General features: G+C 37.6%; 1 protein-coding gene across 1 annotated transcript in view; it reads left to right on the top strand.

Annotated features, from left to right (window-relative positions):
- The window catches only part of ITGA2 (integrin subunit alpha 2), a 51,610-nt gene that overhangs the window by 5,675 nt on the left and 23,578 nt on the right, over positions 1-22,357 (top strand). The window contains exons 2-14 of the mRNA XM_067315636.1: positions 3,435-3,544; positions 4,773-4,864; positions 8,864-8,978; positions 9,361-9,488; positions 10,660-10,808; positions 11,898-12,048; positions 12,483-12,648; positions 13,902-13,975; positions 15,415-15,553; positions 17,634-17,779; positions 18,481-18,624; positions 20,788-20,991; positions 21,759-21,895. Coding sequence (XP_067171737.1) covers positions 3,435-3,544; positions 4,773-4,864; positions 8,864-8,978; positions 9,361-9,488; positions 10,660-10,808; positions 11,898-12,048; positions 12,483-12,648; positions 13,902-13,975; positions 15,415-15,553; positions 17,634-17,779; positions 18,481-18,624; positions 20,788-20,991; positions 21,759-21,895 — 1,755 coding nt within the window. The remainder of the gene's footprint in view (positions 1-3,434; positions 3,545-4,772; positions 4,865-8,863; positions 8,979-9,360; positions 9,489-10,659; positions 10,809-11,897; positions 12,049-12,482; positions 12,649-13,901; positions 13,976-15,414; positions 15,554-17,633; positions 17,780-18,480; positions 18,625-20,787; positions 20,992-21,758; positions 21,896-22,357) is intronic.

Below are 22,357 nucleotides of genomic sequence, written 5' to 3'. Positions count from 1 at the left end.
AATGACACAATAGCTATAAAGCTAATTTTAGGGCTAGAAAAAGTGAAATAAAGTTGTGCATATTAAGTTCTAAAAGTGGGCTGAGTGTAAAAGAGCGTAAAGAGTGACAGTTTTGTGGTATAAATAGATGTCTGGGTTGGAGTTAAAGTTGGGACTGGGAAAAGCAGGAGCTTCAGAGCCCAGGTTACTGCTGAGCAGCGTAAAGCCCATGGAGTAAGCTCAAGTACTCATGCTGACAGAGAGAGAATTGCTTATTTTTAACTTTATGGAGGGTGTGTGTCTCTAGGTTATGCCAATAGCAAAGGTTAGGGTTGGAGTTGGGCTTGGAGTTAGGCTTAGACTTTGAAACAGTTGAACAGCTAGTGCTCAAGCACTCTTCTCCTTTTCTTTGGTGGTGGTGGTGGGGAGAGTCCTTCAAGAGCCACAGGGCTAGGCTGAAGGCTAGTGGCAGTGGGAGACAACAGCTTGTGTCAAGTTTCCTGGTGCCAAGCTCCACTTTTGGAGTCGCAGGTGGACTTGTGCCAGACCCAAGGTTGGAGTTTGGTCTGGGGCAGCAGGAGCTCAAAGCGCTCGTCTGTTGCTGGCTGCTGCCCGGCCTGCCAGGATAACAGGGAGGCTGGTGCCTGCAGAAGTTGTGGCTGTGTGGCTGTGTGAGAGAAAACGATGATGCTTCAAAGTCATGTTTGGGGACACAGATCCACATTTATATTTAATGCACATTCTTATCATCATAGTTCCCTATATAAAGGTTGTTATTGCCTTTTAATGTATAGGCCTGTCTCAGGAACCTCTCAGTTGAAACTCTAGCGTTAACCACAAATTTCTAACACATCTCTGTCTCCAGCTACCTAATCTTGTTTAACATCACATGTTATTTAAAGACATTTTCTCTCAAGTTAGTTTTCCAGGGTACCTTTCCCTACTGTAGGCATAGCTGAAGGAGGTGGAAGCTTTCTGGTCTGGTTCCCAGCCCTCGCAGAGCAAATGCCGTTCGCTGGCAGACCTGGGAGAGGGCCTAAGGGAAGGGCTGCCCCATCAGTCCCCTCGGCAGCGGAAGTACAAGTTGGGGATCTTTAATTTACATCAACCATATGTTAATTGAATGTACAAATGTGGGCAAGAAAATGATTATGGCTCAACTATTTGAGGAATGAGATCATCACAGAACAGTTTCCTGTTGCTTCGTGTTTTCACTCTGCCTGTATAAACAGTGCGCTTTAGACTTCAAGATAACCCATCGCGGCAGGATGCTTCCAGCACAGTCCAGACAATTACAGCAAGTTACATGACAAGACAGGGTGACGTAGAGGTATTTCCAAGATCCTTTAAGGTCATTCTTTTAAATAGTAACTATCCTCCTGCGTGGATTCTGAATTATATTTGCCTTTTGGGAAAGATAGAAGAAACATGCAAATATTCACAAATGTGTGCAGTGCAATATTCAGCTTGAAACTTAATGTCTGAAACTGGAATAGCTTTACAGCATTACACAGGCCCTTATGCTGTTCTTTCCTTTTTTATTCTTTTTTTGTTTCTATGAAAATGGTTAGCCCTTTCTCTCTCCCATTAGCCCAGGTAGCATTTTATTACTGTACATTACTCTGTAGTACTTACCAAGGGGAGAGACTGTAACACCTCGTCTTGCTTCTGTCGGTGACTTCACTGGCTCCAGCCCTGTGCGTCATTGCAAGTGTTTGCTAGTTGTATGGTCTACTGATGTACGCCCTAAGGAGGAGTTTCTAATGAGCTCTGGCTGTTTGATGCTGAGCAATGGTGGTTCTGGTTTCCACTGTGCAGAAAAGGTATGAGGTCAGAGGCATCCTCGCAGCAATTGTAACATACACTATTTTTGTAGACAGGTATTTATATGCACCTGAATTGCAGGTTTAGAAATGCTGAAAGTGCACAAAATTTGTTCCTGTTGCCTGCATAATCACTATTTTTCAACAAGGTAATTAAGAAGGAGGTATTTTTAAAATATTTGTATGCAAAGAAAATAGAATGTGAATTTTCTCCTAACTGAACTGGTAAAATGGAATATTATTTGTACTCCTAAGTTTGTGTTTAATTGAGATGAAATAAACTAAAAAAAAATGCAGATAATATTTTCCTTAGGGCAAAGCTGAAAAGGATTCAAACCGTTGCTTGTGCATCTAAAACTATATATTTTTATCAAGTCCATTTTATTCAAACTAATTTTATTTATTTTAAATTGAAGTAATGAAATTGGATGATCCCTGGAAACTGAGTGGGATATATAGCAATTACTTTGAAACATAATCATTTTATAAAATGTGTTGTTATCATAGTGCAATGTGTTTACATTAACTACTTATCAAGTTTTAGGGGAGGCAAATTGAGCTTTTAGAAATCTTTCTAATGAAACTCCATATTCCATACTGAGGTCCCATTGCTTGTCCTTTTACAGTCTACTAGCAGAAATTTTGATGCATAAACAGAAAGTCCTACATTGCTATTGGAGGAAATACCCACAGTCCCTGCTTGCTAACTAGCCAGTTCATTTTTTTCATATCTGTTGAGGGTCTCATGTTCTTGGTCTTGTCTTGCTTTACCACATTTCACTCTGTGAAAATTGCATAAAGAGTTATCCTTCTCTTCTAGTCCTACACTGCCCTAAACAGTCCAGTGGACTCAGTCTCTTAGAGAGTTATGCTGAAACATAGGTATTGTTAAGCAGTATTCCCACGGGATGAACTAGATGTTTTCTAAAGTTTCTGAGATTAGAGGTTGAGAAAGGTGTTTTGAGGAGTGGATACTGGTGTGGGAGCCTCATGGCAGACCAAGGAATGACTCATAGAAAGTGAATCACTTCATACCATATGCAGAAATTTTCCTAAGTCTTAAAGTTCTTGTTCAAGATTAAATATACTTCATGCAGCAGTCTGCAGTCACCTGCAGTATTTTCTTTCTGACTCAGTGTTTTCAAGGTGTGGTAGGATTGAAAGTCAGACATAGGTGCTTTGCTGTTGCTGAGTATATCTGTAGGAAATGCTTTTTATCAGTTAAAAGAAAAACTTGAATCGGTTAACTGTTTCCTGGCAGGAGAATAAAAAATGTTGTTTTTCAATTCACAATCTATGTATCTGATTTTTTATGTATTAGTATATATTAATACTTTTGCTGTATCTCTTCTGACATTTTGGCCTGAGAACACAATAGCAACAGTATATATATTTAAGCCAATCTAATCTCCGGAGGATTCTGTACCAAAGTTGCCCCTTATGTACTGAATCCAGTGTATTAACATCTAAGTAAAGCTCACCTTCTGGACAGCTCTGGAGAGAACCCTTTAATTCCTTAGGTACTATATTTTTAGAAAGTCTCTTTACCTGTTTCCTTCAGTTTGCTTTGTGGTATTGCCGGTGGTCTTTTCCAGTGTCATTAAAAAACTAATGAAGTTCCTGTTATTTTAGGTTGTTGGTTGGTTCACCCTGGAGTGGCTATCCAGCTAATAGAACTGGAGATATCTATGCATGTCCTGTTGGTACATCCAAAACCACATGCAAAAAATTGAATTTACAAGGTAAGTTGTAATGAGTAATGTCTCACTATAATTTTTCAGCTTTTCCTCATTTTTGTACCAGGCCAATATGTCAAAAGAACAATCAGCAAGTAGCAAGACCAGTAACAAAAACAGGTGTCAGCAGAGATTGTGTGAATGTTGTACTGGCATTCAGAGGAATTTCACTTTCATTGATGAGATCAGCATTCCTTGGTCTTAGGCCCCTTGAAAAATAAAATACGGATATCACTGTATTTTATAAGGCCATTTCTAATGATCTTCTCTCTCCTTGTCAATTATATTTTTTGAGTTCTAAAATTAATTGCACATAATCACTTTTTACAGCTGCCCATGTGATGCGCACATGAACTTTTTGTCTTTTTGCCATTTGTTTCACACATTGCTAAGGTGAATTTGATTTCTGGAATCAGTTTATTCTAGAACTATGTTATCATTATTACTGTTTGCTATATCTTTCTGAGAAAACTTTTTGTTCTGCCTCTGTCAGTTCTCTTGTCGTCTTTCTTAGTCATTTGTATCAACCTTATTATTAGCATCGTAAGTAGTAGTAATATTTATAACATATTTACATTATACTTGAGGATTCTCATTACAATCTCATTTTAAATTGCACTTACTTAGTCAACATATTATATGAAGCCTTTCCTGCCTCTGTGTACTTATGGACTAAGTTTCAAATGAGATTCACTTTTCAATGCAGTGAAAATACAGAATGACAGAGAACAGTAATTAGATTTTATTTTTTTCTGAACATAGTACAGTATGCTGAGATGCCTACTATAACTTTATTTATGGTGCAAAGCATTTCTGTCATCCACGGGTCCTTTCACATTTTTGTTTAAAGCTTAATACTGAATCAGAGGAATCTGATGTCTTGTGGACTGTAACAGTAGCCACCCAACTGTAGCTACTCAACCAACTAAAAGTCCTTACAGGAAGAAATTGTCTTCTTTTCCATTCTGTTGCCTTAACTCTTGAGGGAAGGCACTCTAAATGGCATTTTCTCCCATACTTAATTAACATCTATGAATCAACATGAATTAACATTCATGTTTAGCAAATTTTTCACACAGATTAGCTTTCTTTTTTCACAAAATTTTATACAAGCATTTGGAAGAGGGATCTTAGATCCTGAGAAAAAAAGTTTTAGAAAATAAATTCTAATTTACTAAATTGCTTGTACATCTTATTTACTATTGTGTCATTATTTAATCTCTTTTTATTTTAGCTTTAACAACCATTCCAAATGTGACTGAGATAAAGGAAGAAATGAACCTTGGCTTGACTCTGATACAAAACTCAAAAACAGGAGGATTTCTGGTACGTGTCAATGATGTATTCAATAAATACAGAAATTCCTGTGGAGAATGAAGAAACTATAATTCTACACACTTTTAAATTAATTCTAAATTGAATATATTTTATTATGCAGCACAAGTTAATACATATTTTGCATATTTTAAAATATTTCATCCCGCTATCTTTACCTAGGTTACAGAATCAGGAAAATTAAGAATTGTCTCCTTCTGCATTTATCCAAAGATCCCATGGAAGAAACCTGCCAAACATATAATTAAAGATTCTGTAATATAGGTTGGACAACATAGACAGGAATATTTCCATCATGGATAGCCGTGAGCTGGTCTTGTGCTCTCAAAAGGCATTATAGGAGCTTTCCTCTGCTTTGAACACTGTAGTTGGTAAAGCACCTACCCAGTAACTGTTCTCCTGAGATGCTGGAGTTTCCAGTCCCATGAAATTGCCTTTTACTTTACCAAAGCAGTTTATTTGGTCAGTGAGCTGGAGGAGGATGTGTTGTCTATGCGTATATTCTGCAAACTGGTCTCCTTTGAGCCTGTAAAACTGAGATTTCGTGATTGAAAGGAAGTTAAGGCCTGTTCAATACACTCTGTCTTTTACACCGTTAAGCATTGTAAGCATGAAGACTCTTGGGATGCAGGTGTATTCCAGATTACAGTGCACACATTGTAGGCCTGTGCAGTAACTAAGTGAAACAGTAAACTGCAGTTTTGAGACTCTGGCCTCTATTGGCTCACGTTAAATGTTGTATTTTTTATGCTGCATCTTGCTAGTAATCATGCAAGTATTCAACTATTTATCTTCACTATCATATGCCCCAGTTCACTGATGTACTTAAAAGTAGGTCTAACTCCAGGCTTTCCAGCAGCTCTCCTGAAGTCAGTAAAGCTAATCATAATTTTAAATTGCAGCAACAGTGCTTCTCTTGATTGTTGGCTTGAGAAGATATTGATTAAGTCTCTTGGGTGATACCTTTAATTACTGCTAATACTGTCCCGTGCATTCCCACTTGAATCAGTATTAGTAATTGCAGTAATTTTAAAATATCTCATGCAGAAAAATCTACATTTTCTTGTTATGCTTGAAATTCTTTCAATTAAAAAGGCTTTCCTGATCCATACAGTGTTGTCTGACTACCCAAATAGCATAAAAACACCAAAAAAACAGTTGAATATTAAGACCTGAATGGTTAGCCACTTCTTTGGTGAGGTGCATTCTTTCTGACAGAAAGAGAAACTGGTGCTTATCTGTGACTCAACAATGAAGAATATCAGAAGTCCCATGTCTTAGTGTGGCTTGACTTGGACAATAGCAGAGGTTGTCTTTGATTGCAAGTCCCTCTCAGCCAGGACTTCACTCCGAGACTCTGTCACTGTCGCAGCTTTCTGCTGTGAGAGGGTCTTTGCATTACGCCTGGGGCTTCTTTGCCCCTGCTCGCTCTGCTGCTTCCCCGTCCTGCCTCTGCTCTCAGCGTGACCAGCTTCCCGCAGCTCTCCCCGGGCCGTTCTCCATCCCCATGTTCTCCAAGGCATCCGGGCTGTTCAGTTTGAGTGTAACCCCACCTGGTGCACCTGCGTGTTAGCTAGTGGATCCTGCTGTTCCAGTTGTTTGGTTCAGCGTGATTGTTTCTTACAGGTATCCTAGGCAAAGAGCAGTCATTTACACATGCACATTTCATTTTTCTGAGGCCTGTTTAGTCCTGTTGGAAAGTTGTTTTAGAATCTCACTCCTCTGATGGTTAACAGCTTTTTTTTTTTCCTAGTCTAAGTTTCTATCAGTTTGTTCTTGTGGCAGTGTTGCTTCAGCTGAAATAGCTCCCATCTCTCTAAGGTGTAAAATCTCCCTTCTATATTTAACACACACAATCATTTTCTTTCATTCTGTGTTTTGGTAGGCAATCCTGGAGTTTTTCCTCCAAAATACACTTTTTAAAATTTATCTTTCTTGGACATGACTGACCAGATGTATGCTGTATTCCATGAGAGTCATGCCATTACACAGTGGATTCAGTATTTCCCTGTCTCAATTAGAAGTGTTTCTTGATGTATATCTTCAGGCCATATTTGCTTTGTATGTTGGCTGCCTGCTGATGGTCACCCTGTTATCAGCCAGTGCCCATCTACCTGCTTCTTGGTCTCTTCCACCCAATGAGCTCCCAGGTTATGTCCACAGTTCTTAAGAGCAGTCCTTAAGGGCAGGTCCATGCCCCTGTCTGATATGCTAGTTTTCAAGTTCATCAGTTCTTAATATGTGATTTCCTGGTTTTCTCCTGTATTACTGATGAATCTTGAGTTTCTGACTGTAACAATCCTAGAAGTAGAACATTTTCCTTTTTTATTTTTCTCTCTAATGAAGTTCAGCAAAGCTTATTAGAACATTTCTATTCATTTGGTCTGAGATCATTAACATCACAAATTTAAGTTATTGTTAGTACAGGATAAAACTGGAAAAACAGGCAAATAAGATCCAAAAATCATAAAAAAAAATCTAGTAGCTCTCCTCCAGCTTCATAGTTACTGATATAACTGCTTCTTTGTGTACCTCTCACCCCTGTAAAATTCCATCTTTTCCAGTAAAACTAATCATGTCCCATGTGGTAACCTGTAGAGCACTTACTTGGAGATCAGATAACTTAGATATACTTCTTTCCTCTTTTCTAGAAATTACAACATCTTGACAAATATATTAGGATAGTTTGATGTGATCTGCATCTGGTAAACCTATGCTACATTTAGCTTATTTTCCATTTGCTTCTGCCTTTAATTACTTGTTTTTTCAGTACTTTTGAGAAAAGGGTAAGAATGCTGTTCACTTTCTCTTCACTTTCTAAATAGAGATGGTGCATCTTCTATTTTCCAGGCTCTCCTGACTTGATAGGTGAATGAGAAAGTGTTAGTAATGAAGCTATCATTTCTTTCAGAACTGTAGGACAGAGGTTATGTATTTTTCCCTTGAGTATCTATCAATACTTCATGTGATTTTCTTAAAAAGAAAAAATCCCCCAAATAACCACATAACAAAATAGTGTCTCAATATTTGTCTCTTCTTCTCTAGGTATTTTTTGTAAAAATCCTTCTAATATCAGATATTTGTATTCTGGGGAGGTTTCACAATATGGCTTTATGTGATCTAACTGTGTAAAGAGATAGTACTGCCCTCTCTTCCCCTTCCCAACCACACGTTTCCTCTCATGAGATCTAGCAGTCATGCAACCACATGGTTGATCCAGTGGAAAACTTTTCTTTTCGTAGTGATCATTTTCAGCAAGAAGCATTTCCTGAGAGGCAAAGAAACCTGTGGCCGAGGGGAACGTGGGGCTGGGGCAGAACTTCTTCTCCTAGCTGCAGCCTGCGGTTGCATAGGATTGTGCATACTGTGAGGCTGAGAGATGAAGATATTTAACTTATAAATATTTTGGCAAAGTTCACTTCCCTTGGGAACAAGCTTCTCAAATTAATACTTCCGGGTGTGTGTGCATTGATCACAAATAGTTTTGGTCCTGTCATGTTGGTCATAGTAATAGGACATACTGCAAAAAAACTTACCTCTGCATGCTCAGACCTAAATGTGCTCGCTCGTGGATATGATGCCACCTCCTGGTTAGTGGAAGTACTTATTTTCATACATATAAGCAGAGTGCAAATGCCAAAACTAGTTTTAAACCAATAGTTTGTATAAAGCAGATGAACTAAAGCAACAGATTCCTTGCAAACTTATTTACACTCTCTAGAAGTTACAGCTGTGCATAGTTTGGAGGAAATAGTTTGCAGAAGCAGGCATGAGGATGATCAGGAATAGAGAATCTTTTTTATGAGAAATCAAAGTATGAAAGGGGTTACCTGATATGTCACTGCAATAACAAGGGACCTGCACTGATAACCCAAGAGGGCTCATCCCATTTTATATTCTCATAGTCCTACTTACTATGTTTTTGTATATGGATACAGTGAGACAAGTATTTGTTATGTTTATAGCTTCTTTTTGTTGTTATTTTTAAAGACTTGTGGTCCCTTGTGGGCACAGCAGTGTGGAAGCCAATACTATGCAACAGGAGTCTGTTCTGAAATCAGTCCAAGTTTCCAGATCCTAAGAAGCTTTTCTCCTGCTGTTCAAAGTAAGGCAACATATGCAAAACAGATTCAATAAAAAAACAGATCAAAAAAATCAAGATACGTTGTGTCAGAGACACTTGGGGATTTTTTAAAACATGTATGTACAAAGAGCAAAATCCACTAAGGATTGACAGATTCTGCTCTAATGCTGATATGAATCTGGGCTCACTCTGAATTCAGAGGCATTGCACTGGAGCAGTGAAAGTGAAAACAAGCTAAAAATCTGCATATGCTTTTACTGAGTCTTCATTCTGGCATAACCTTCCTGTTCTGAAGTGTTGGCCTAGGTAAGACCCACATATGCGCTTATGGATTTAGCCCAAGAGTTACAAGTAATTTGAGACTGAAAGTACATTTAATGTGCATTTCTTATTTTTGTTTTAGAATGTTCCTCTGTCATAGATGTTGTGGTGGTTTGTGATGAGTCAAACAGCATTTATCCCTGGGATGCGGTGCGTGACTTTTTGAAAAAGTTTGTACAGGGCTTAGATGTAGGCCCTACCAAAACCCAGGTAAGTCAAAGACATCTTTAAAAAAGACAAAAAAAAGAAAAAGGAAAAAAAGCAATGGGTTTTATTAGCAAATTCTGCAATTTTAAAGGAAACCAAGTATGCTTTAGCATAACTACAGTATCTCCCTCAAGACCGTAGGTTACGCAGTTGTCCTTTATCTTTCAGGACTGGGGCTTCTATCTCACAGCTAATGTATTCCAAAAGGAATTAATAATTTGATTTAAAACATTGATCAGCTGAAAGAGAAGTCTAGGTTATATCTAATGGAGTCAGATCTCCTTCATATATTAGGTATAAGAATCATTAAAATGTAATCTGTGAGGAGGTGTTAATAGTAGAACAGTTTCTCTAGTGAGATTTTCATATGGCTTTTAATTTTCAAGCCCTACATTTTTAGAACAGGAATTTTTCCTGCTTAGTTACTATCTGAACTTTGAGAATTTCTTTTTTCCTTTTAATTTGATGATGGTAGGGAAAATTTTATTTCCTGTTTTTAAAAATTTTCTGTCTTTGCAGTTGTCCATTTTCCAGAAACAGTTCTGGGAACAAAGATGGGGCTGCTGGAAATCTCTCCCCAAGGGTGCCTTCCTCATTGGGCTACTTTGGAAGCTAGGTGCTTAAAAGCTAGGCTTCCTGCTCAGTGTCATAAGTCCTCTCTGAACTTTAGCTTTAGCATCCTCTTCTCTTTTTCTTCTTTTGTAGTAAGTGTACATCTTAGCATATTTCTTTAGCATTCACCTGTATTAAAAACAAGCAGGGTTTGCAGTGCTAAGAAGTAACTAACCTTTAGAATTTCCTTAGGAAAGATCAGTATGAGGTGCTGTCAACTTGTAGAATTTTTGCTATTTTCTCATTTTTCCCAGCCCTCCCAGTATTATTTTTGTCCATAAATGTTTCTGGAGGTAAGTGAAACAAATGTTTAATGACTACAATTTCAGATTGTTTGCATTAACATATTGTAGTACAGAATAATGGCATAATATGCAAGAGTATTTAGCTTTCTTTACTTTCCAAACATGTATTAATATTAATTGGTTTTTTATGTGTTGAAAGAAAATGATAACCCCCGTGCATCTGTAGATCTTTTACTCCAGCCTGATGAATAGTTTAACATCATGATTCTGTGTAACAGTAAGGTATGATAATCTAACATAATTTCTTTATTGTATAGGTGGGTTTAATTCAGTATGGTAATGATCCACGCATAGTGTTCAACTTGAACGAATATAAAACAAAGGATGAGGTTGTTAAAGCAATGCATGGAACCTATCAGAAGGGAGGAGATTTGACTAATACTTTCAAAGCTATTGACTATGCAAGGTAAAACACGTTGATTATTGCTGTGGTACTACTGTAACTTATCCAGCAAGGTGATGAGCACGTCCTGAATTTTGTTTGCTGACTTTTGTCCCGTTGGGAGTGCAAGTGCTCAGAGCTGCTGAGGAGGTTCCCAGCACCAGGCAGAATCCACCAGGTACATTTACAGTGCCCAGTGCAGAACAGTGTAGGGATGCATAAACTAAGCTTGCTGAAAAGCATATCCCGTTGGCTTAAATTCTACCCTAAAGTAGTCCTGGTACCAAGGGAGTCGTTCGGACTGTCACAAATGCCTTAACATGACAGTGCACCAAACACTGCAGACAGTCTTTTAGGGAAAATACAAAACCATTGAAAGGAGCAAAGTTTATCCATTGATTCAGTGAGACTGATAACATTTGTATTCACAAATACAAATGGATTGACTGTAGGGAAAATAAAATCTCTCGTCCAGTGCCAATGTGTCAACGCAGCACTAGCAGTATGAAGTATAGGAAAAACTTAAAATGACCTACTGTAACTCTGAATATGTATACAAATCAGGTTTGTTCCTCATTAGGAAGATGCTGTTTTGCAGTTGGTTCAAGGACTATACTCTTGGCTTAAATACCAACTGAATCAATGGCCTATTTAGGACAGATTCTTCCTTAAGTGGAACCAAAATTTTGGTAGCATAAAGAGACCTGTTTTCAGTCTACCTCACCTTTTGTTTGAAGTTAGTGGAGCCAGTTCCCGACTACTCTGGTGTCACAAAAATATTGATACTAGATCTGACAAAAAACTTTATGTACAGAAACATTTGTACAAAAAATTTGTTTTTCCCAGAATTTACATTTCCATCAGAAATATCCAGCCCTACTGTCCTTTCCTACTTCCTACCTTACATTTTTGACAGTTCTTTGATCAGTTCTTTGAGAATAAACTATCAGGAGCACTATTAAAAATTATTATTGAAGATTTTTAATTTAGAAATAAAAAATCGCTAAGGATGCAGTTTGTTCTAAGTCGGTGATGAACATATTTATTTAAATATGTAGTCAGAATTCCATCCATTATAAATTTACATCTGATACATCTAATATTTTATAACAGACGTTATGCCTTCTCTCCTGAATCGGGGGGACGCCCAACAGCCACAAAAGTAATGGTCGTTGTGACAGATGGTGAATCACATGATGGCTCCAACTTGCAAACAGTGATAGGTAAATGCAATGAAGACAATATAACCAGATTTGGCATTGCTGTAAGTAATTCTCTAATTGTATATATTATTGCAATTTTGGAAAGATCATTTTGGTGTATATGCGTGAATGTGTGTGTTCTGTACATAAGCTGTATATAATGCATGTACTGTATTGTTTCCACTGGTGAGGCTGAAACTAGGTGAAATTCATCTATATGAAGTAGTGGAATATTGGTTCTTTTTAATTAGCTGAAAAAGCAGAACTAATATAACCTCAGCATCATCAGGGTTTGCTCCTTTGCCCTCATTGTCTTTTACTATTTGAATGGTCCGTTGTATAGGAATACAGTCTGATAAGCAATTTGGTAATATGAATGAAAGTCATTTTATTTTTATTTTTTTGTACATATTGAATACTTAGGTGATACAGAAGAAAACAGAGTAACATCATGGTTTTTTCTTTCTTCCTTTTTTGTTCTTTTTTTCCCCCCAAGGTTCTTGGATACTTAATCAGACATGAACTTGATACTAAAAACTTAATTAAAGAAATTAAAGGAATTGCTAGTCATCCAACAGACAAGTATTTCTTTAACGTGTCATCTGAGGCTGCACTACTAGAAGAAGCAGGAACACTTGGCGAGCGCATTTTTAGCATAGAAGGTAAAATACTCATTGTATCTGAAGAATCAGATCAGATTCTTCCAGCTGAGAAGCTGAGGATTTAATTTGGCTTCATCTTAGTGTACTACTGTGAAAATCATGAGCACTTGGAACTGTGGGCTGCTTGCTGCTTACCAAAAGGGCTCTGTTTTTCACGGGCTGTCCCCAGTTTATTCTCACAGCTAATGAGACTGAGCTTCAAGTCAGTTTTTGCCGATTGGTGGGAATTGCCCCCAGTTGCTGAAAACTTCAATAAAGTCTTGGTTTTCAGGCATCTTCTGAGGGTTTGTTTGTAGGCATTCGAATGTGTTTAGAGCTATTATCACTGGAGAAGTAAAGATCTTTTTTGCTTGTTAGACTCACCTTTGTTTCTCTGTTAACACCAAGCAAGTGTAAAGATAAAAAGCAAATCAAAAATTGCAAAGTTACAGTAGTGCAATCTGTGTAGCTTTTACCAGAGTCCTTTCCTAGCATTGCCTAGAGTTGTCAGTGTACAACTTGCATGAACATGCTGAAGAGATGAGTCAGTGGCACTTCATCTCCTGAAAGCCAGCTTTTTAAAGTCAAATTTAGACCGTGCTTGCGAGACGCGTGACCTGCCCTCAGCCCTCTCTGAGAAGCTTTTGTGGTTGCAGCCTTACTCTGCTCAAGGTGAAATCTTCCCCCTCTCTCTCAGCTGCTTTTGTTCTTAACCAGGCTCATGCTGCTAATAAAATCAAGTAGATCATTTGAGCCCCTTCTTCTTCCGGGGTTTTGCTAAGTACTACTGAATTCCTGTTATGTTCTTTACTCAAGTCTCATCTGTTTAGCAGAGGAAATTTTCCTGCACTTCACAGTATTTTCAAGACCATTACAACAGTTTTTATAAAGCATATATGATGATAAACATTCATTTGAAAGTTGTAAATATGCAGTTATTAAACTCAACTCCAGTGCATTATTAGTGCTTCCTAGAGAACATGAAAACACATTAGCCACAGTGAGAGAGAGTACCGTGCATGACTGTTACAAGACATCTTTCCCATCGTCTTCTGCCTCTTTTGGAGGAGACTTATAGCAAAATATATTACTCTTTATCAGGTATTAGATTTCCCTTGTTTGTAAATGTTGGAAATATTTTAAGAAGAATGGATAGATTTGGAGAAGAGGACAAATTACATATAGTTCCCATATTGTTACTCTCAAAGGCAGCAGAACTGGATCAACTGTATAGTTCTGTAAGGTTAACCATATACAAATACTTATTACACCAGGTACAGATCAAGGCGATACATTCCAAATGGAAATGTCACAAGTGGGCTTCAGTGCATATTACTCACAGAAAAAGGTATGTGAATTTAATTATTTAATCATATAAGCAGATGTGATTATGTAGACATGAATGCATAGAAATGCAACAAAACAAGACTAATAAAAAATGATGACCCAGTTTTAAGATTAGTGTCAAATGCCAAGGATGTTATAATTAACATTAGGATAGTGTGAAATTATTGTTGTTGTTGTTTTTTTACTTGAACACCACAAAAATTACTTCTAATATGTTTGCTGATGGTATATATTTCTGAGAAAGAAAAGATATGCATTAATAAATGAAGCTGAATAATAGTTTCTTTGATTATAATGATTTTGAGACAAGTTAATCCAAGGAATTCGGTGATTGCTGAGTTCACTTAGCATGAAAGGCTCAGTTGTTCCAAGCTGACATTTTGCAGTTGAATAACTCAGAGGAATTGAAACAATATTGTAAAACTGGCTTGTTTCTAGGTACTGACCAGGATGTAAATAAATCAAATCTGAAAAGAATTTGTCCAATATTTATAGTGTTAATAACATTTGTTTAAAACATATTTCACTTATATCTGATTTATTATTGTTTCTAATTTCTATTTTTCATGCTAATCAATTGTAAGATTATCTTGACCAGTAGGCCCTCTTTGTAAAAATCCAACTGTGATTCAAGCTGTTTTCAACTGAAAATAATGAAGTCTTATCCCTTTTTCTCAGCCCTTAAAAAGGAGTGAGATAATTTTTAAAAAGTTCCCCATATCAGTGCAAATTGAAGTTACGATTTACGGAGCACTTGATACTAGGAAAAAGCAAAAATTTAAAATCTTTTAGTGTTTGTTTAGGAAAGCGGCACATCCTATTTTTATTGCACAGTATCTCCGTTCAATAGTTAATAGTATGAATTATTTAAATTACGTTTATTTTCTGCAGGCAAGTCAAAGATTAAATATCTGTGTATTCATTTGGATTTTAGATTTAACTGTCCTCTCAATGACATTTCCTTACAATACACGTAGAAGATGAAATTTTGTATCTTTTTCTGTCAGCTTTTGCGTACTGTCATTTGCATTTGAACATAAAAACTAGAGCCCACAAAAAGTGATCTTTCATTCCTTCTTACCACTTTGACACTTTTCTGAGTATCATGAGTACCTAAAAGACTTATCAAGCCCAACCACAGGGTGGACAGGCTAAGAGATCATCACAGTGTTTAAATCCATTTTATCTCGAGTTGCAGTAGCCCGGGAGCTAAAAAAGTCACTTATCTTCTTGCAATAATGTGATAATTCCGCTTAATAGAGTAGTAAATTTCAGCACAGAGATGGTAACACTATAAAGGACTCCAGGCAACTGTTTGCAGTCATTAGACTACAGCACTAGCTAAAACTCAATGATGTTATATACCTATGGTAACTTCAGCTTCCTCCACACTTTTTCTGAAATAGGTAGTTCTAAAACATTGCTTTTATTTTTTTAAAGGATGTTCTGCTGTTGGGTGCTGTTGGGGCTTACGACTGGAGTGGAACAGTAGTTCAGGAGGCTTCAAACAAAGTGACCACCTTTCCAAGTCATGTATTTGAGAAAATTCTACAGGACAGAAATCATAGCTCATATCTAGGTAAAGGGCTGAAATATAAATCTTGAAATGTTATCAGATGTTTATTCAGACAGTAAAGAACTTTGAAAATTCTGTTCTAGCCAGATTCCTGTTAAGAACTGATTTGGGAAAGAAGAATTTTGCATCTGAAAAGATTTTATATACTGGTCAATAGATCACTAAATGAAACTTCTATTATGTTTTTTAAAATTCTACTAATACCAATGTGCTAAGCTGAAAAAATAATTGGGCCCTATGACAAAGATATAAGAAATCATGAGATTTGAAAAGGCTACTTACTATATCATACTGATCATTTTGTGTACCTTTAATTTCAATACTCCTTATTTGCTTCCCCAATTACATGCAGATCAGAAGTTGATTGATTTGGTATCGTTTCATCTGTGCTTTCTCTTTTCTTGACCTTTTCCAGTTCAGTTTATAGTTTTAGGAATATTGCTGCAGCTTAACTGAAGTCTTATTTGTAACCCCCATTTGTTTTCCAACACGTGTTTTTGTGACCCAGTAAAGCAAGACAGTTTGTCTTCTCAGTTTACTTACCGGCCACATAGTGTGAAATCTTTTCTGCAAACCTACAACTTGCTTGATCTGGCAGTTCATCTCTGAATAGTGCAACTATATTAAGCAACTCTGACTTCTTATCCCTGAAGTTATTTAATGAAATGCTGTTTTCCCATTAATATGTACTCTTTTCATATGGCTTAGTAGTACTTCTGTCTGACACAATGAAAAAATAAACCCAGCCTAATCAGCACTGGTTCTTTTGCATGTCTGATATCTTTGAATTTTCTTTCTTCCCACTTCTAGAATAACTCTTAAAAGGTCCAGTCATTTCCTATCAGTACTTCTCCACCAGGAACTTTCTAGAGTTTCATCCTTAATCTTTTTGGTGCAAACAATGTCACTGCCTTTTCTTACTCCTCAGGGCACTCTGTTGCTGTCTCCTTGTTTCTCTTCCACCTCCTTCTGTCCCCCCCAGGTGCTCTCCATATGAGTGGGGAGCCCAAGCTAAAAAACTAAGCCCAGCTTGCTACTGTAGCCCCCATTCAGCTCTGCGCCCTCTCGCTTCAAATGGTTGTATGCCTTATTAGTGAGGACCTGGTGGCATAGGTGGCTTCATCTCCAGAATAAAATCTCGTTCTGTTGTTGGTTTTTGACCTTCTAGTCAGTGTTGGTGTTCTGTCCCTAGAAAAACATAGTGACTGCACAGAAATCTGAATTAGACCTGTATATGTAATCACCAAGGCTTAATCCTTTTAGACTGTGTTCTTCACTTTGTACAGCAGCTTGCCTGAAGATGTGTATGTTCTGCCCGGTTACTGGGATGTGGTTCTTCAGTTTAACTGTAGAATTTAGAGAACTAAATTCTACAAGAAAATTCTACAAGAATTTAGAAGATTCTTTTGTTTTCTTCTGTTAAAATACACATACTGCACTAAAACCACAGAAATGTAAAATATGTAGTCATACTAGCTTTACAGTGCTAACTCATGTTTAAAATATTTGCAGATATTAAAAGATGTTTCTTGAAAGCAAATAATGTTATAATACTGGGGATGAGGATTAAAATGTTCAAAGAAGTTCAATCAATATAAGCCCTTCAGCTGACAAGCTGTTAATATGGCCGATTGTATTCAGCCAAAGTACTGGGCTGTGGTTTTCTGTGCTGTGGGAAAATGCACTGAGAGCTTTGCAGAAGTCAGGTGTTCCTCTTCGATTTGAAGACTGGCTCAAAAGCCAATCTCATGTTTCTCTTCACTTCTTCATTCCAAGGCTACTCTTTGCAGTCTTTTTCCTATCTGCTTCACAAGCATGACATTTTTGTGGTGTACTTTTTACTGAATAGGCTAGACTATTGTCCATGCTATTCTGTAAACCTACTTCAATTCGATCTGTGTATCATTCTTCTCTCCAGAAGACTGTTTGATGTGTGTGTGGCAACTTAGCCATGGTATGGAAGTATTATCCTCTGCCAATAATGCACCAGTTTGATTCATCCTCTCAGCTTTTATGGATAATGAACTGACAACTTGTAGTTAATGGTCTCTCACACATGTTTTATGTTGGCTTCTTCCCCCAGGTTATTCTGTTGCTGTTCTCTCAACTCAAAACTCTGTCTATTTTGTTGCTGGTGCACCAAGATCCAACTATACTGGCAGAGTTGTGGTTTATGATGTTGACAGCCATGGTAATATCACAATTGTGCAGTCCCAGAGAGGCGAGCAGGCAAGTACATTCTGTTCATGATCACAGAGTTTAGCACAGGAGTAAATGGCAATGCATTTGTTTTGAAAATTCATATTTCTTGCAAAGCATTAGAATCCTATGTGCACTTTTCTCTGCCTCTGGACTGTTTCACTGAGGTTAACTAACTCTTAAAAAACATTTTAGGGAATCATTCATTTAGTGTAAAAGATAAAATATGAAGCCACATAATGTATCATTCTGTCAACAATTCTAATTGGCAGAGGCTCAGTGACCTCCACTCTGCCCAGGAAGTTGTGAAGTAGATGACATTAAAAGCAAGATTTGAAAGCTCATTCTCTTTTCCCCATTTGAGAAAGGGCTGAAAGTTTAGAAGGTTTGGGGTTTTGTTTTGTTTTAATCAGACAAATCTGGGAGTAAATCAGAGGCCAGGTGGTCTTATGTGCACAATTTTATACAAAAATATATCTCTAATTTCTTATTCTCTGTTAGCATTCTTCTTGCTGAGTGGTAAAGCTATAGCAGTAGTTACTGGACGAAAACAGTGGACACATGATTCTTCAAACACTATAGGATGTTATATAATAATTTCATTCCAATGAGCAGTTTCATTTATTAGTATTGGACTCTTTCTGGGTGTAAGAGTTTGCAGGGTCAGATGCTAAAACATTTTGCTTTACAAAGTCCACATATAAACATGACTCTCTTATTATTGATTTCAGATTGGCTCCTACTTTGGCAGTGTGGTGTGTTCAGTGGACATTAACAGAGATTCTGTTACAGATGTGCTGCTTGTAGGTGCACCAATGTTTATGAATGACCTGAAGAAAGAGGAAGGAAGAGTATACATGTTTTCCATCACAGAGGTAGGAATTAAACTGTTGTGGTGCTGGAATTGAGTTCTTACATCCCCATCAGTCCTGGTACAAGTCCAGGTATTTTCCTTTGCAGCTGAAGGGGTTTGCTGTTGTTCCCTGGACTGAAGTTTTGCAAAGGAAAAAGCAGTTCAAACTGCAATAGTACTTACCAGCCTTGTCTCTTCCGTTAAATCCAGAGAGTTAAAGACCAGAGAGTGATGGCTGTCTTCTTCCAAAGCAGACTGGCCACATCTACACCACAAAGCCCTTGGCCCCAGATCTCTCGTGGGCCCCAGGTGATGTCCCTGTGACCCTAAGACCCTGTATATATATATTTTTTTCAGTTCCAAGTGCTTAAAATAATGTGAGTGGTGTTTTTATAATGAGAAACAGAGCACCTGCTTTGCCTGGGGATGGAGTGTGGGGGCATGGGCAAATGGTGCAAAGCCTACACAGGACAGGGTTAGAGGCCTGTGGATGGAGCCCTTCCCAGTGCAGTCTCCTCCCTTCTCCTTCCTAGAAGCAAGCTGCAACCTTTCCCCAGAACCACTTGTGTATATAACCTGGGAATAAGCCAGCTGGAGCAGTCCAAAATGGAGCCACTAAGCAAGCTAATAGCTGAACGGTATTAGTGATCAGGTGTCTGCTGCTCTAGGTCGCTTCTTGGCCCCCTTTTATTTAGCAGCATAGACATAACCAAAAGTTTGTTTAGGGTTTAGGCATTGTGCTAGACACTGTATACAAATATAACACAATGTTGACCACTTCTCTGAAAAGCTTAGCTTAAGGCCTTTGCTAATCAATTGTTTGCCAATTGATTTTGGCAAATCTGTTCAACACCTAAGTAGTTATTCCCAAAATAGTTCTAATAAATGCTCTTCTGCTAGCGCATTTTTTGCAGACTTTCACCCTGAATGGTTGCTCTTACTCATGTTGTTTCTTTTGTCAGCAAGGCCACGTTATTTTGTCTGATGCTTGACTGACTGTGTTTTTTTATTCAGACCCGTGGTGGGTGTTTTCATAATATTTATGTTAACATTATGGCACCTTTGAACAGTCTCACAAACAATCATGGATATTTGAATATGTGAAGTAAATTAATACCTGCAATTAATCAGAGAAAACAGAACATGGCATTTCTACTAGGTAAATTGGAATGAAATAAATAGAGAGGAAGGACCACCCTTTTCAGCAGCAGCCCAATGTTAGGTCATCTTAGAGCTACGTGAAACTGTGCAATTCAGGGCAATTTCAGGGTAGACAGAAGTACTGGAAGCTGTGCTGTTGGCAACAGATGCTGATCATTGTGACTGTGTCATTAGGCACAAAATACAGAAGAAAAGAAAAATGAAAGGATTTTTTTTCCTTGTTCTGGAAACTGAACAAGAAGACTATCCTTACAGATTTTAGTCTGTGTTAAATGTAGATTTAAAATTATTTAAAATGAAATGTTAAGAACAATGAAAGAATGATTAAAAAAAAAAAAAGAACATGGATTTGTGTAACTTGCTTACATTGTGCAAATTATACTTTTCCAGTCATTTTGAATAAATAGCTTGGCTTATACTTCTAAAATTTTAAGTACAGTGTGATAACTGAGGTTAGAGATGAGAAAGGTATTATTTGCTGAATTTAAACTAATATAAATGTGACTATTTAACTCTACAGTTCTCCAACCTTTCTTTCCTCATTGGCACTAGAGAGGTCAGGAGTTTAGCATTTGAACACATGTTTTTTGCATTAGTTTAGTTAGGAAATTCCATTTCTATTTCAAAGAATTATGTCCAATTACATAATTTCCATTCCCTCTGCATAAAAACTGGTAATCCAAAACTGGAAACCGTATTTTTCAATGTATTGTGAAATTTTCAGAACAGTCAGATGAGGACAGTGAGCACATTTAAGCTTCATACATATGGTTATATTTGCTGTTACTGCAGCTTTGCATAGCATGCTTTAATTTTGCTGTGTAATATTTGCCAAGATTCTGAGATATAATGCAAACTGAATGAGCAGTACAATGGGGAAGGAATTCAGGTTTGGGAGTCCAAGGGGAACGTATTAGAAAAAAAGACAAAAACAAAAAGCAATGCACATAGATCCTGCTCCTATGTCTAACTTGCTTCAATAACAGTTGTATTTTTGCTTTTTCTTCATTTTCCTTTTTTAAAGGGAATTTTGGATCAACAAGAACTCTTGGAAGGTCCACAAGGCTTAGAAAACGCTCGCTTTGGATCAGCAATCGCAATACTTGCAGACATTGATTTAGATGGCTTTAATGATGTTGTAATAGGTGCACCACTGGAAAGCCAAAACTCTGGAGCAATTTACATTTACAATGGATATCAAAAGACTATACGTACCAAATATTCTCAGGTAAATAACTTTGTTGCATAATGCTGTGCTCAGTGCCTTCAGATCTGCTAGAGGAAAACTGAAGGATTGCCTTTCTTTTTATTGGCTTCTGTTTCATCCTCTTAAAGGAACATGGTTATTCTCATGACTTATTTCAAGTTTTGTGCCTCTCCTTACTTCAGCTGTCAGCATGTTCTGAATGATGTTATAGTGCTTACAGATGAAGTGTACAGAGAAAAATGACTTGCAGGATGCTCCATCTGGGCCTGTTATGTTTTTTTGGTGCTTGTGTATGAAGTGAACTAATTTCCTGTACATTTTTGACAGCTGTTATTTTTAGGGTGATGCACAACAATGAAGGTTAGATAAATCTCAGCTCTGTAAATTATAAATATACAGTATTATATGTAACAGTTATAATTTCAATGTCACTTTCCATGCAGATTTTCTGGTTGCAGAAATTATTTGTTAGAAGTCCTGTTAAACTTCCTACTTTTTGAGTTGCTCAATGTAGAATGGAAAAAGTTTCCAGTAAGCACTAGTTGGCATATAGCAGTCCGTTAGTTGACAGGGAAAGACAAGGGACAAGACAGGGAAGTCTAGTTCATTGTCTGCTGTAACAGGGGAGGAAAAGCTGCTTAAAAAATTGAGAAAACATCTGCAAAAGTATTTTGCTTAAACAGTACATTTCATGTACAGGAAATATATGCAAAAATCCATTGCTTGGGCTGCTATCTAAAAGCTTAAACACTCTTGTGTCCACTCAGTAATCAAACTCTCTTTTCCAGAAAATTTTAGGATCAGATTCTGCTTTTGGACAACGGCTCCAATTCTTTGGAAGATCAGTAGATGGCCATAGAGACTTAGATGACGATGACATTACTGATGTATCAGTTGGTGCTGATGGAAATGTGGTTCTACTTTGGTTAGTAAACTCTTTTAGAAAGGCAGCACTTCATGATTCAGATGCAAGTCGAGCATTTAGTTAATTAAACAGCAAAACAAACAAACTGAAAAGCTCTTTCATTCTATGTGTTCGGGGCCAACAGTTATTGTCTAATTGCTATTATTGTAGCTAGTTGCAAAACAGTATTGGACTAAACCTCTTTTAAGTATGTATTGTCAAACCGCTGAAAGCCAATTTCAGGAGTGGAGTCAGAGAGCATGGGGGTGAAGCTAGGTGGTGGTGGGTGCTGCGGTGGGATCCAGCAGGGATGGGAGGGCTAGGAGAAGCCACTGCCGGCCACTGCACAGGCACGTGGGTCCGGAGCCACGGGGCGGCTGCAGGGAGTGGAGCTTGCTCAGGAGTATTTGTCACAGCAGGTTATATAACAGCCAAGGTATAATTCTGATAGCTGAGTCTACCAAAACAGATGAAAACACTTCC

This window comes from Apteryx mantelli, chromosome Z, assembly GCF_036417845.1.
Source record: "Apteryx mantelli isolate bAptMan1 chromosome Z, bAptMan1.hap1, whole genome shotgun sequence".
In the NCBI taxonomy this organism is placed as follows: domain Eukaryota; kingdom Metazoa; phylum Chordata; class Aves; order Apterygiformes; family Apterygidae; genus Apteryx; species Apteryx mantelli.
This window is presented reverse-complemented; position numbering and strand designations above follow the sequence as displayed.